The 15,627-nt window shown below is 40.9% G+C and overlaps 1 protein-coding gene across 2 annotated transcripts in view; it reads right to left on the bottom strand.

The window, feature by feature from the left end:
• Positions 1–299: 299 nt before the first annotated feature.
• Positions 300–15,627, bottom strand: part of LOC138750548 (microtubule-actin cross-linking factor 1-like) — a 31,934-nt gene continuing 16,606 nt past the window's right edge. Inside the window, exons 6-8 of one of the 2 annotated variants that reach the window (XM_069912641.1) lie at positions 13,655–13,778; positions 12,054–12,149; positions 300–7,179 (exon numbers count right to left, since the gene is read on the bottom strand). In XM_069912641.1, the coding sequence (XP_069768742.1) occupies positions 7,172–7,179; positions 12,054–12,149; positions 13,655–13,778 (228 nt within the window). In that variant the 3' untranslated portion in view covers positions 300–7,171. The remainder of the gene's footprint in view (positions 7,180–12,053; positions 12,150–13,654; positions 13,779–15,627) is intronic. The other variant, XM_069912642.1, reaches the window with a different exon arrangement.

The following is a 15,627-nucleotide window of genomic DNA, read 5'->3' as shown; positions in this document are numbered from 1 at the left end:
TGTGTGTAGCTGGGTGTTGATTTTGTGTTGGTTGTGTGTGGGAGGTGGTCAAGTGTGAAGGTGTGTGTGTGTTTGGGGGTGTGTGTGAGAGGTATATGGGGTGTGGGTGGGTGTGTGTGGGGGGGACTGAGTGTGAGAGGATGTGTGTACGGGTATGTGTGTGGGAGGTTTATCTGTCCAGGGGTTGTATCGGGTGAGTGTGAGTTTGCGTTTACGTGTGGGATGTGTGGCTGGGAGTTGATTTTGTGAGTTGTGTGTGGGAGGTGGTCATGTGTAAAAGTGTGTGTGAGGGGTGTATGTGGGCGGTGTTTCTGGGTTGTGCGTCGGGGTATATGTGTAGGTGTGGTGTGTGGGAAGGGGACTGTGGGTGCATTGGGTGTTTGTGGAGTGAGGGTGTGGAAGGTGTGTATGAGTGTCGAAGGGTGTTTGTGTATATCTGTCAGAGGTTGTGTGTGGGGGGGAGTATGTGTATGGGGGATATGTGTGTGTGTGCGCAGAGTGTATGTGTGGGAGTTTGTGAGCGTGAGGGTGTGTTCCTGGGATGTGTATGTGTGTGTGGGGTGTGCATGTGGGAGGTGTGTGATTGTGGGGGGTGTGAGTCGGGGCTTGTATGTGTGGAATGTGTGTCTGGGGATGTGTGTTGGGGGTTGTGTGTAGGGTGTGTGTGTGGGAGGTGTGTGATTGTTGGGGTATGTGTCTGGGGTATGTGTCTCGAGTGTGTTGCAGTTTTTTCAGGGGGGGGTCTAGTGTTTTTTATTGTTGGTTGAGGGTTTTTGTTTAAGTTAATTGTGAAAGATTGGGTGCCATTGTGTAAGTTGTAATAAGTAATTTAAGTTTTACAATTGTTAATGTTAAGGGTTTAAATCACCCAATAAAAAGGCAATGTGTGATAGATTATATTAAGAAGCTAAAAGTAGGGATCGTGGCAAGATAGCGTAGAGTCTAGACATGTAATCTCGACCTCTCTGGCCAGATTTTTAAATACCTGTTTTTTAACCCTTTGTTTTCAAGTTTAAACTTTTTAAATTTTAGTTTAAAGTATCAAGCAATTATTATGGCCACTAATGGTAAAAAGATTAAACCTCAAGTTCATAAGAATATACATTTTCGAAGTGCTGAGGATCTGGGGACTAGACGACCTGAAACAGCCCCTGGCTCAATTTCTTCATTGCCTAGACCCCAAAGATTTCCTGTGCGGGCTGAAAAAAAATCTATTGCTACCAAATGAAGGATGGCGCTGGAATTACCCATTCCCCGGAAGAAGGTGCGTGTTCCCAAGAAGTAGAAAGCCTTTTGATTTCAATGGAGGGAGCACACAGGAAAATGTCTCCATTGTTGGAAATGCATCAGGTCGACGTCGATTCAATCCAGTTAAAGAAGTTTTGTGACATAAAGGTTATAAGTCTACTTTTCGTTACCCTGCAGTGTTGAAGGTGTTTTACGGAGTCTATCAATTTTGGTTTTTTGAAACTGATTGTGAAGCAATGATTTTTGCTGACTCATGGCCAGATATAAGAGGACAAAGACATAGTCCAGCATTATCTCCTAAAGAAAACTTTGGTAGCTCTGGAAAAGGAAGAAATGGCAAAAATGGGAAAAAAACAGGAATGGAAAGAGTCCAACTTCTGAAATGGGATTTTCAAGATTGGAGTCTTTTGGGTTAAAAGAATTTTCTTATTCTATTTTTTCTTTTGTTCTTATAATATTTTGATGTTACTGACTGTTTGGCTGGGCAAGGAGAGATTTGGACTTTCTTTACTAGTCATCAGCCACTGGTGGGTGACCCACACCCAATTTTTGTTTAGGGGATTACTACTTTTTGGTAGTTTTTTTTGGGGGTGGTGGGTTTTCTTTTTTTTTCCTTTTTCTTTATTTTTAAATTTTTTTTATTTTTAATTTTTTTTTAGTTTTTAATTTGTAATTTTTTTATTGGAGGGCCTATATACATTAATTTGAGTTTTTAGATAAAGATATTATTGGTACTTAGTAATAATAGTAGATATGTCAAAGTTGAGGTTTGCTACTTTTAATGTTCGAGGATTAAATAGTTAGGTTAAACGTAAGCGGGTCTTGGCATATATTAAGAAAATGAAAATTGATATTGCTTTTTTACAAGAAACACATTTGAATGTGAAGGAAAGCGTGAAATTAAAAAGGAACTGGGTTGGGCATGTATATTCTTCATTTAATTCTAAGGCTAAAGATGTAGCTATTTTGATACGTAAAAATGTATCTTTTGAATTACAATCAAAGGAGAAAAAGGCAGAAAAAATAAAAATTTAAAGAAGCTAAAAGTAGATATTGTATTTTTGCAAAGGACTCATTTGACAGAAAAAGAACATTTGAAGTTGAAGAGAGATTGGTCAGGATATATAATTTTTTCTTCATTAAACTCTAAAACTAGAGGCGTGGTGATATTAGTTAATAAAAATAAACTTTTTGCTGTGGATTTTTTTTTGATAATGTTGGAAGAGTACTGATTGTTAATTGGAAGATTTTTTTTCTGAAAGTTGGACTTTAATGTATGTTTATGCACCAAATGAAGATGATCAGACATTTTTTTCAGGGACATTTTTAAATTCGAATCAGGCATATGGGAATGTGTTAGTCGGAGTAGATTTTAACTGTTGTTTGGATCCCTTGTTGGACAAATCTCCAAAAATTGTTGAAAGAACTAAAATGGCAAAAAGACTGTTTAAGATGATGGAGGATTTAAATTTAGTGGAAATTTGGAGGAAATTAAATCCAACTGAGAAAGATTATTCACTTTATTCAGCTCGGCATAATTCTTTCTCTAGAATAAATGTATTTTTGATTTCTGTGCATTTACAAGTAGATTTAATTTTGCAGAATATAAAAGTAGGTTATTCTCATATCCTTCATTAAATGTTTAGGGACTGAATTAACTGAGACAGCTTATCGATGGAGGTTTAATGAAAAGTTATTGAAGAGACCAGATTTCATTTAGTAGATGAGAGATCAAATTATTTTTTATTTACAAATGAAAGAAAATTCAGTTCAAAGTAAATTTATTTTGTGGGATGCTTTAAAAGCATATTTGAGGGGACAAATTATTAGCGATACAACTAAGAGAGAAAAAAACTATTTATTCGTAAGTTTAAATTTGGAAAAGGAAATCGAAGGCTTGGAGAAAAAAATTTAAAAAAATTATACAGAGGATGAAAGGATAAATTTATCTAAAGTGAAATTACGTTATAATTTACAAACGTATAAATATGAGAAAATGATGTTGGAGTCTAAACAATGTTATTATCAATTGGGAGAAAGAGTGCATATGGTTTGGCATGGCAACATAAAACTGAGCAAGTATCAAGGACAATTAATGCTATTAGGAAGAATGGAGAAATTACATAAATGAATACTGATGAATTTTTAAAATTTAATGAAAATTTATATATGTCAGAGGGTTATCAAAAAATGGATCAAATTGATTTATTTTTATCTAGTTTAAATTTGCCAGTGTTGAATGAATTTGAGGTAAAGAATTTAGATATTTTATTTACTGAATTAGAATTGAGAGAAGCTTTGCAATCGATGCCTGATGGGAAATCTCCTGGAGAGGATGGATTTAAGGTGGTGTTTTATAAAAAAATTAATGATTTATTATTTCCATTATATAAAGATGTTTTGAAACAAGCAACTAAAATGGATGTATTTCCAGAATCTTTCTCAAAAGCATTGATTACAGTTATACCTAAAAAAAGAAAGGAACTCTTTAAAAGTGTCACCTTACAGACCGATATCATTATTAAATGTTGATTATAGATTGGTGTCAAAAGTTTCAGATAATAGGTTAGTGAATTATTTGCCAAATTTTTTTACGTAACAATCAGGTAGGGTTTGTCAAAGACAATGTAGTTAAATTGTCATCAGATAATATAGTTAAATTGATTTCATTAATTAATGCTAAAAACAACAAGATAATCAACCAACGGATATATCTTTGGATGCTGAGAAGGCATTTGATCGAGTTGAGTGGAAGTTTTTGTTTAAAGTATTGGAAAAATTTAATTTTGTTCCATTTTTTAGGGGTTGTGTTAGGGCTTTATATGCAGAACTTACGACAAGGGTAATAACGAATGGTGAGATTTCAAAATCTTTTAATTTATCTTGTTCTACAAGACAGGGTTTTCCTCTTTCACCTGCTTTACTTGCTTTGGTGACAGAACCTTTACCTCAGGCTGTTTGACATGATTTTGGTGTTAGAGGACTTAAAGTGAGAGAAAATGAAAATAAAATTAGCTTATTTACACATGATGTTTTTGTATATTTAACTAATCCAAAAACTTCACTAAAATTATCACAGGACTTGTTGAATAAGTATGGTAAATTATCGGGATATGAGATTAATTGGGAAAAGAGTGAGGTTTTACCAATAGCAGAAGAAGATTTTATGGATTGTAGACAAATTACTAAATTTAGATGGTCAAATAAAATTAAATATTTAGGAATAGTTGTAAATAAAAATGATCATGAATTATTTATTTTGCATTATGTACCTTTATTAAATAAGGTTAAAATTGATTTAGATAAGTGGAAAGATTTACCACTGACCTTAATAGGAAGAGTGAATTGCATAAAGATGAACATTTATGCTCGAGCACAATACTTTTTTCAATCTATTCCTTGCATAGTTGGGTTATTCTTATGGAAAGGTAAATTATCGAGGGTTTCTTTCCAAAAATGGACTTGGCATTATAAATTGGGTGGTTTGCAATTACATTGTTTTTATAATTATTATGAGGTGGCACCGATGAAGTTTATTAATTGGTTATTTGATAATCAACAATCTCCTAGGTGGGCAAAGATAAAGATGGCTCAGATTTTGGAAAATAATATTAATCATTTCATTTATAAATGGAATCCTTTATTGTTACAAGAATTTAAATTATCCGTTTTTCGACATATAATGAATATTTGGTAAAATCGCAATTTAATTCTTGATTCTATCGGAATAGTTTCGATAAGATCACCATTATATCAGAATAAATTAATTCCCTTTTCATGATAGAATCCTTACTTAAAAGATTGGGAAATTAAAGGATTAGTGAATGTAATAGATTGTTTTGAAGCAGTGAGGTTTTGTTCATTTAAAAGGTTGCAGGAAAGATATGGTATTGCATCAAATTCTTTGTTTATTACCAACTTTGAGATTATTTAAAGAAGAATTATGGGAAGGAAATAAATTTACCAGGTCAAAAGAAATTTGAATTATTAATTGCAGATAAAGGTGAAAAATGCTTTATTTCTGATATGTATAGGTTGTTGCAGGAGAAAATGGAAAAAGACAAATGGGAAAGAATTAAATATTATTTTGACATGGGAGGAATGGTCAAAACTGTGTGTTGACGGTGTTACCAAGTTAATTAATGTGAGGTATACTATGGTCAATTAGAATTTTTTGCATCAATTATATTCAACCCCTGAGAAATTGAAGAGATATGGATTCAGTTTAACAGATTTCTGTTTTAGATGTAGAGAGCAGAAAGTTACTTTTGTACATTCAGTTTGGTCGTGAAAGAAAATTAAGCATTTTTGGGAGGAAATTATAAAATTTTTGAGGGATTTGTTTCAAAGGGATATTTAATGGATCCAAAAATATGTTTGTTGGGTTATGTTAATGTTCCATTTGTTGATTCAAAATGCCTAAACCATATTTGGCTTTGTTAAGATTTGGGTTAGCAGTAGCGAGAAAATATATAGCTGTCACATGGAAGAATATAAACTTGCAAAGATGGCATAACGGATTGCACTCTTGTCTATATTTAGAAAAATTAACATATAATGTAAGTAATTACTCTTTTTTATTTATATGTGGTGTTTATATTTGAAACACATGGCTATAGAAATTAAATCAATGTTGTAATGTTGGCAGACCAATCAGGGAATATTTGATACATTTCTCTAAGGTTTTGGGGGAGGAGAGGTTGTTTTTTTTTTCTTTATTTTGGTTATTTTTTTCTTTTTTTGGTTTTTATTGTATTAGTAAGGGGGAGGGGATGTAGTTTACAGTTATTTTATGTGTATTTGATTTTCTTTATGTAATTTGAGAATATTAAATAAAATCTTTCAAAGAATCGAGTGTGTATGTGTGTGTGTGTGGGGCGTGTGCGTCAGGGTTTGTGTGTGTGGGGGTGTGGTAGGAACTGCCGCTGATCCCCGAGTCCTCCCCACTGCCGCCGCTGATCCCCGACCCCTCCCCACTGCTGCCTGACACATCGATTCCTCCAGACGCTCGAGATTCCAGCCGGCTTCTCTGAGCAGGGTGTCACGGTTGATGTAGTGGTTAGGGCAATGCCTTTACATGGCCAGTGGTCAGGACTGGACCTCAGTTTGAATTCTGCGCTGTCTGTCAGAAAGTTCTCCTCCTCGTTGCTATCAAGTGGCTTCTGTGTTCAATCTTGCCTTTGAAAGTTCTTCTGCATTCAGGACAGGTTGTTCCAGATGGCAGATCAGGCTTGGGTTGGTACGGCCTCTCCTCTCATCTTCTTCTATTTCTGCACATCTGCTGGCTTCAAAGGTTGCTGTTCCCTCTCAGATGATGGTTTGCCAGACCTTTCTGTCCATGGTTCATCCACCCTTTGACAGGTCTTGTTTTTCATCCTGCAGGGTGTCTAGCCACCCTCCTCACCAGGCAAGCCTGATGGGGGAGCCGGTTTAGTCGCCGACCACTCGACCATGCGACAGGTAGTACTGGGTTACATGGTACCAGTAGCACTCAGGCGAGTGACCTGACACAGATCCTTGTTTACTCTTCACTTCATGCAAAAAGGCTCCCAAGTACTCATGTTGACCATGACTGTGGCCAATATGCCTTTGTTGAAGAGCCTCAGGATCCGTACTTCCATTTCAGTTCATCTAATACTAGAAGGGGTGTCCTATAGTTGTTTCCTTGATGCAGAGTTAAAGGCTTTGGTGTGGGTGATGAATGATGTGTACAAAGGTTGGATCTGTTCACTACATTTTTTTGGAGTTGTCGAATTTTTAGGTGTTGGCAGAAATCTCCTTGAACTTTGTTGAGATCCTCCAGGACTGGATGTAGAAATACCTGAACATGTTGATTGTGTTTCCAAGTGTGGCTGCCTTATTGACAGTTGGTCCTGCTACCAGCTCGACTTCCAGCACAAGTTGTTGTCCTCCCTTCTGCGCTTCACGAATCTACAAGCAATGGAAACAAAAGTCATTCAAGGGAAGAGATGAACAGAGCTGAGGAAGATCACGCGAAGACGACCAATGGTCTTCAGCTCAAAATCATCTTCACTTTTTCGTAAAGATTCAGAGACAATAGAAACCCATTAATCCCCTATCCCTCTATCCCTCCCCCTTCGTCGACAACTCTTCCTCCCTCTCCTTCCCCTCTAACTCTCACTCTCTACGAATATCCCTCCCCATCCTCAAAAACTCTCCTTTCCTCTCCCTCTCCTTTTCCCCTCACCCTCTCCCTCTATCACTCCCCTTTCCTCAACAACTCTCCCTCCCTCTACTTTCCTCTCCCTCTCCCCCTCACCCTCTCCCAAAATCCCTCCCCTCAAAAAATTTCCCTCCCTTTCCTCCTCTTTCCCCTCTCCCTCTCCTTCCCCTCTCCCTCTCCTCCTGCCCTCACTCTCTCCCTATATCCCTCCCATTCCTCAAAAACTCTCCTCTCCTTTCCTCTCCCTCTCCTCCTCTTCCCCTCACCCTCTCCCAAAATCCCTATCCCTTCCTCAACAACTCTCCCTCCCTCTCCCTTTCCCCCTCCTTCCCCACCATCTCCTTCCCCTCCTCACCCTCACCCCATTACTCCCCCTTCCTCGAAAACTCTCCCTCACTCTCCTTTCCTCTCCCTCTCCTTTTCCTCTCCTCCTCTTCCCCTCACCCTCAGCCTATATCGCTCCCCCTTCCTCACCAACTCTCCCTCTCTCCTTTCCTCTCCCTCTCCATCTCTTATCGCTCTCCTTCTCCTCTTACCCTCACACTCTTCCCTATATCCTTCCCCATTCCTCGACAACTCTCCCTCCCTCTCCCATTCCTTCCACTTTCCATCTTCTTCTCCTCCCCCACTCTCTCCCTATATCCCTCCCCCTTCCTCGATAACTCTCCCTCCCTCCCTCTCCTTCCCTTCCCCTCACAATCTCCCTATAACCCTCTGCCTTCCTTGACAACTATCCCTCATCCTCTTTCCCTTCTCCTTCTCCTTCCCCTCACCCTCTCCCTATATTCCTTACCCTTCCTCGACAACTCTCCCTCCCTCTTCTTTCCTCTTCCTCTCTTTCCCCTATCCATCGACTTCTCCTCTTCCACTTCCCCTATCCCTTCCCTTCTTTGACAACTCTCCCTCCCTCTTCTTTCCTCTTCCTCTCTTTCCCCTATCCATCGACTTCTCCTCTTCCACTTCCCCTATCCCTTCCCTTCTTTGACAACTCTCCCTGCCTCTCCCTCTCCTCTTCCCCTCTAACCCACCCCCTTCTTCGACAAGTCTACCTCCCACTCCATTCTTCTCTCTCTCCTTCCCCTCTCTTATGCCCCTCACCCTCTCCCTATATTCCTCCCCCTTCCTTTACAACTCTTCCTCCCTATCCTTTTCTCTCCCTCTCCTTCTCCACTTCCTCTCCTTCTCCTCAAACTCTCCCTGTATCCTTCCCCCCTTCCTCGACATTTCTTCCTCTCTCCTTCCCCTTTCCCTCTCCTCCTCTTCCACTCACCCTCTCTCCCTCTATCCCACCGCCTTCCTTGACAACTCTCCCTCCCTCACCTTCCACACTCTCTCTCTTTTTCCTCTTCCCTTCACCCTCTCACTATATCCCTCCCCCTTCCTCGACAACACTCCCTCCCTCTCTTTTCCTCTCCCTCTCCTTCCCCTCTCCCTCCTCTTCCCCTCTCCCTCCCCTGAGTGAGGTGCTGGATTTGGGAGGGGGGGAGGTCAAATGCAAGGGAAAGTCTACAATATATCCTTTCTAGCATTGATGGAGAGAAGGATTTTGAGCTGAACGCTCTCTGCACCCTGAAAGAGACAACATGGTGGAGAGGATTGTAAAAAAACATCCAGCCTGCTGGACTTCATGATTTGGGGAACTGAGTGTAAAAGTTGGTGAGTCAAGTTACAGCTGTATAAAATTTTGGTTCGCCGCATTTGGAATATTACGTAGTGTTCTGGTCCCTGAATTCACGGGAGGATGTCGAAGATCTTGTAGACCTCTATCACGTCTCCTCTAATCCTTCTACACTCCAGCTCTGCGAACCTTGCCTCATGAGAATTGTTTCCCAATCCAGGCAGCATCCTGGTAAATCTCCTCTGTCCCCTCTCCTTCCTGTAATGAGGTGACCAGAACTGAACATAATATTCTAAGTGAGTCATACCAAAGATTTATAGATTTGCAACATGACAACTCTACTCCTGAATTCAAACCACCTATGAAGGAATCTCAGCACACCATAATCCTTCTTCACTCTCCTATCAAACTGTGCGGCAACCTTGAGAAATGTGTAGATTTGCAACCAAAGGTTCCTCTGTTCATCCACACTCTTAAGTAATTGACCATTAACTCTGGACTCAGCCTTCTGGTTTGTCCTTCCAAAATGCATCAACTCTTAGTTATCTGGATTGAAATCCATCCACCACTTTTCTGCCTAACTCTGCATCCCACCTTCATCATTTTGTAACCTTTAACAGCCTTCATCTCCATCCACAACTCCTCCAAACCAACCTCCGTGACATCCGCAAACTTACTGACCTATCCATCCGCCTCTTCATCCAGGTGACATGAAAATCACAAAGAGCAGGGGTCGCAGAACAGATCCCTGCGGCACCAACCTCCAGGCAGAATACTTTCATTCCACTACGACACTCTGCTTTCTTCCGACATGACAGCTTTTATTTCATGCAGGTAATTTTTCGCTCATCCCATGACTCAGGACTTTCCGAAGGAGTCTCCTGTGACCGACCTTCTCAGACGCCTTGCTAAAATCCTCGTAGACCTCATCTATCACCGTACCCTCATTAATTTCTTTTGTAACCTCCTCCAAAGACTGAGTTAGATTTGTGAGGCCCAAGCTTGCCTTCACAAAGACATGCTGACTATCCTTGAGTAGAGTGTATTTCTCCAGATCTTCATAGATCCCATCCTTAAGAATCCCTTACATTAGTTTACTCACCAATAATGTAAGACTAACCCTAATTCCCAAGATTCTCCCTATTACCTTTTTTAAACAAGGGGACTCTATTTACCATTCTCCAATCCACCCGAGTCGCGCTGCCGTCTATCTCCCTCCTTGCCCACGTGAGTGGTGCTGCTGTCTCACCCCCCCCCCACTCATCTGGGTCACGCTGCTGCCTCTCCAACCCACCCCCCCACCCCTTCACCAAGGGTCGATATCGACCACTTTGGAGACCCCTAATATGTTATTTAAAGTAACTTAATGTCACTTTATTCGATTCAGCAAAGAGTGGGGCAGGGAGGCAAGGTTAGGGGGGCTTTACTAAAGCTCAGCCTGGAGTGGTAGTTAATCCGCCACAGTTGACATGGCGTTGCAGTCGTGCTCCAATCTTCAAATATGCCTGGATGCAGCAGGCATGGATAATTGCCGATGATTTGCCACAACCCATTTTTTATACACTTGTGGATGCATGAAACTATGCACCAGCTTTGATCTTTTTCAAACTTCGAACATGCGAGGCAGAAGCTTTAATAGTAAGAACCCATTTACTTGTTTCAGATGGTGAAGAGAAGCAACATCCACGTCATTCTGTGCATTTCTAAATGGCACATTGGGGAAGTAGTGAAATCAAATTGCATGAGTGGATGCAATTGCTTTGGATGAGACCTTAAACCACATCCTATGTGGTTTTTAAAGAACATACAAGATTCTATCGTACAATAAATTCTGTTCTTTACCCGGCCTCGGGCCTAGTCGGTTCGAGCAGTGAGTCGGAGGAGGCGGAGACCAGAGTTTGGGCAGTGTTCGGAGGTGGAGCGAGTTGAGAGTGACAGGTTTAATTGGTCAAGGCCGATAAAAGGAGGGAAACGCAAAGGAGAGGCCAGCGAGGAGTGGCCCAGTGAGTAGTGGCCTGGTGAAAGAGTGGGGTTTCGAGGCTTTGGCTCGAGAGGGTTCAGCGAGTAGAGGCTGAGGTCGAGTGTATCTAGATTAAGGTAAGACTATATTTTTTTTGTTATTTTCTCTTTCTAAGGTGAGGGGGAAGAGAGAAGGGTTGAGTGTGAGAGCAGTTTGCTCTTTTCAGTGTCAGATGTGAAAGGTCCTGGAGTCTTCGACCTCCTGGACATCCACGATTGCACTAGGTGTACTGAGCTGCAGCATCTCAGGGACCGTGTTAGGGAATTGGAGCTGCAGCTCAATGACCTCGACCTGGTCAGTGAGAGTGAGGCCATCATAGATAGGAGCTATAGCCAGGTGGTCTCAACAGGGCCACAGGAGGAGGATCAGTGGGTTCCAGTTAGGAGAGGGGAAAGGGAAGAGACAGATACAGGAGGGGGCACCTGTGACTGAAGCACTCAACAAATGGTACACCTCCTTGAGGAGCATTCAGGCTGGGGAAGGAATCAGTGGCTGTATCTCTGGCACAAGGTCAACCTCTGTTGCCCAAAAGGGTAGGGAAAGGAAGAGGAGGGTAATAGTTATAGGGGATTCGATGGTCAGGATGACAAATTGTGGATTCTGTGGATACGATTAAGGAAACAGATTGGTGCCAGGGTCTGGGATGTAACTTCCTGTGTCATTTCAGAACAAGTTGGATAGCTGCCTGGATGTGAGGGGATTGGAGGTTTATGGACAGGGAGTGGGTAAGTGGGGCTAGAGGAGCCCACTTAAATCGGTGTGGACTCGAGGGGCCGAGATGTCCTGTATCTGGACTGTAATTGTCTCAGCCAAGATTTATCTTGCAATCAACATCATCTGGTCATTCCTGCATTGCTATTAGGGACCAGTTATGTGTGCAAAATAGCAATGTTTCTCAACTAGGTCAACGACCCTGCTTCATCAATCCAGAAATAAAACATTTCCAAAATCGCAGTGGTGAGAAGTGCCAGGTAAAAGTAAACCTTCAAGATCTTCCACTTGGACATTTGTCCGTTCCAACGTCCTCTTCTGCTCTGATGTTTCCTGACGCAAACGCTGGAATCTCTGTTCGATGGTAGCTAAAATGAACACAAGGTTCTGTTACACATACATTTAAAAATGTCTTCAAAGATTTACCATGTTTCCGGTGTTTTCTTCCCAACAAACACATTTTTTTGGTTTGGAGAGAGAACTGTGGGTTTAGTAATATTTAAAGCAATGCAGAACAGAAGATGACGAGAGAAAAGGTGAGCAAGGAATGAAAAAAGTTTGGAGGGAATCAGCGTGAAATAGCAGACAAGTGAAATGAAGAACAGTGAAAAGGAATGGACATTTGCAAAAGAAAATGGAGAGAGAAAGAGAGGGACAGTTGTGCAACTCTGTTGAAAACATGTTGACTTCAAGGCCTTTTACTCATCGAGAGGAGCAGGTGAAGTGGGGGGGAGCTGGGGCCGGGGAGGAGCAGGAACAACAAAGAATACCCTGCTGAATAGAGAAGACTCTGAGAGCAGCTGCAACCGTTCTCACCAGAACTCTATCCCGCCCTTCAGGTGCTCAGATGCATGGATCTTCAGTGCCCTCCCAGCACAGCATGAGAAATCCCCTCTCATTGGGGGGTCTTTGAGACATCACAGCCCTAAACACTTCCTTGGCTGCATGTTTGCCAGATGTTCACACTTGGTAAATGGCCGCTGCTTAACCTTCTACCATTTCTACATACCCTCTATTTCTATTAATAACTGATCAACAAGACAAACGGAAAATATAGAATTTCTGAGGTTTAGGAAAGGAAACAAAAATGTATAAAAATAAATGAGCTGATAGAGCATCTGGAAAAAAGAAAAGCAACATTAACATTTCGATGGAGCTCGTGACTTCACCGCCTTGCTGGCATATTTTAACATATGTTTCCTATTTCCAGTCTTGTTTCTATGATTGGAAGTTGTCTGGTTTCCAATCATTCAATCTTCTCTTTAATTGATGAGCCACGGACAAGTATGCATGACTGGAGCCTGGCTGCTTTATTAAATAATCGCAGAGCATCACTTTCAACGAATTCACTGCAAGAATTCCCATTTGCCGCCATTTTCATTTCCAACGCTCCAAATATGGTTCTCAATTCAGTACCTTTAATGCAACAATTTTATAAGACCCAACACTTCTAAGATGCACCACTCGAGCAGAAATTTCATTCAATAAACACACATTTTGCAATACTATTGCGATTCTGGCCTACGAGTCTGAATCACTGACCACAATTCAGTGGAGAAAGTTCGATTGAACTTTCTTAAATACTGCATTTTATTCAAACATTGAAGTGTGCACAGTTCTTTAGTAAATGGTCATTTTCAGAGCTGTTTATGAAATGATAGCCTATTTATGACGTGCTAGGTAAAGATGATTCAACATTTGAAATCCAATCAATTGCAAGAAATATTTTAGAATGGTTCAAAGAGGTTGGTGGGTCCCCACTGGTAATTTGCACAATTTGAAAATGTCTAATTTACCAGCTGGAAGCATCACTTGTATTTGTTGGAATTAGAGAACCACCTTTTGATCTAAACATCAAATGTTGAAATGGTACCTGTGGTCTTTCGAAGCTGGACTATATTTGGAACAACGTCATTGCTCAAATTCAGCAGGCACTTTGCTGCCTCCTGTAACTTTTCGACACCATCTTCATGTTCAGAAATTTCTCCCTGAAGAACCTGTGATTTCAAAATGACACAATGACTCATTCACAATAAAATTAATATTTATTTCTGTATATCTTAGATTTGCCGATGCCTTGGTTAATTTCGATATTGTCTTTGGGTCAAGGAGATAAACAGCCTGTGAAGGCGATTCTATAAATTATCATAAATACCAACAACTCTCTGGCCTGCTTTGGGGTGAGGAGGCGAACATTTTCAAGGACCCAATAACCACAGGATATTGGAATTTTCTCAAACAACCAGATCAAACTTTCTATTGATCATTACTCATTACTCATTAATGCTTCGAGGTATTTAATACGCCTGATGTTTGAGCATTTTCTGATGCTGTTGAGCTCATCATCTTTATCTTGTCTACATCTCTTGACCGGCCCTGAAGTCCCCTTGCAAACCATCAAGGTCACAAGAAAATATTTAAAAATGTTCTGATGCTTAGATTTACATCAGCATTGATAAAATAATGCTGAAGAACTCATTTGGCTTTTCACCACTAATGGACATAGATTTGGCTGCAGAGGGTTATTCTGCATTATCGTTTTTCTGCCTGTCTACTTTTACTCCAGATGACCCCTCTCCCCAATCCATCATCCTTCAAAGGTAAATATGTGTTCTCCCTCAGCAATCCGACCCGTTTGCAACTCCTATTCTCTCGAGCACTTAATGGCCCACAGCTTTTCTCCATGACCATCAATCCCAGGCCATTATTGCAATAAATGGTCCGATTTTTCTCTGACTGCAAGACCAGAAATGCCCTCCACCTCAATAAAGCAAAACTTTCTGATTTGTCTTTCTGATGCAAATTCCAATTCCTCAAACATCAACTCCAGTCAACATGATGCCATTAGTTTCGTTAATGATAGAAAAGGATAGGTCTGGGACTCGGGTTGAGATTTTAAATTGGAGAAAGGCCAATTTGAGGAAATTAGAAAGGAATGAGAAGGTGTTGACCTGGAAAAGTATGTGCGGGGTGAGTGGAAGACCTACAAAGGTGAAATTTGGAGAGTACAGACTTTGCATGTTCCTGTCAAGATTAGCAGGCTTAGGAATCTGGTTTGGAAGAAGAGAGGTGTGCAGCAGGTATAGACATCACAGAGCAAATGAGGTGCTTGAAGAGTATAGAAAATGCAAGAAAAAACCTCAAGAAAGAAACCAGGAAGGCTATGTGGATGATAATGGGGTAAATTGGATGAGTAAGCTTGCAGGTGTTGTGGACACTAAAGAAGGTTTTCAAAGCTTGAAGAGGGATCAGGACCAGCTGGAAACATGGGCTGACAAATGGAATTTAATGCAGATGAGTGTGAGGTGTTGCATTTTGGAAGGACAAGCCAAGAAAGGACATACATGGTAACCAGTCGGGCAGTGAGGAGTATGATAGAACAGACGGATCTGGGAATACAGACACCTCATTCTCTGAAAATGGTGTCACATGTGGATAGGGTTGCAAAGAGAACTTTTGGCACATTGACCTTGATCAATCAAAGGATAAAGTATAATTTTCATTGGTGAGACCCAATTTGGATTATTGTGTGCAGTTTGGATCACCTAACTGCAGGAAGGATGGCAATTGTGCAGAGATTGACTTGGATGTGGCCTGGACGTCAGGAGCAGAGTTGTAGGAAAAGGTTAAACAGGTTATGATTTTATTCCCTGGAGTGTAGAATGAGGGAAGAATTGAGAGAGAGATTTAAAATGATGTGGAGGACAGAGTAAATATAGGTAGGCTTGTTCCACTGAGAGCAAGTGAAATACAAACCAGAGGACATGGGATAAGGGTGAAGGGGATAAATTTAGGGGGAACATGAGGGAGAACGTCTTCACACAGAGTGAAGAGGTGGGAGAGTGG

This window comes from Narcine bancroftii, unplaced genomic scaffold (assembly GCF_036971445.1).
Source record: "Narcine bancroftii isolate sNarBan1 unplaced genomic scaffold, sNarBan1.hap1 Scaffold_165, whole genome shotgun sequence".
NCBI lineage: Eukaryota > Metazoa > Chordata > Chondrichthyes > Torpediniformes > Narcinidae > Narcine > Narcine bancroftii.
Note: the sequence above shows the minus strand (reverse complement) of the source record. Positions and strands in the feature narration are given on the sequence as shown.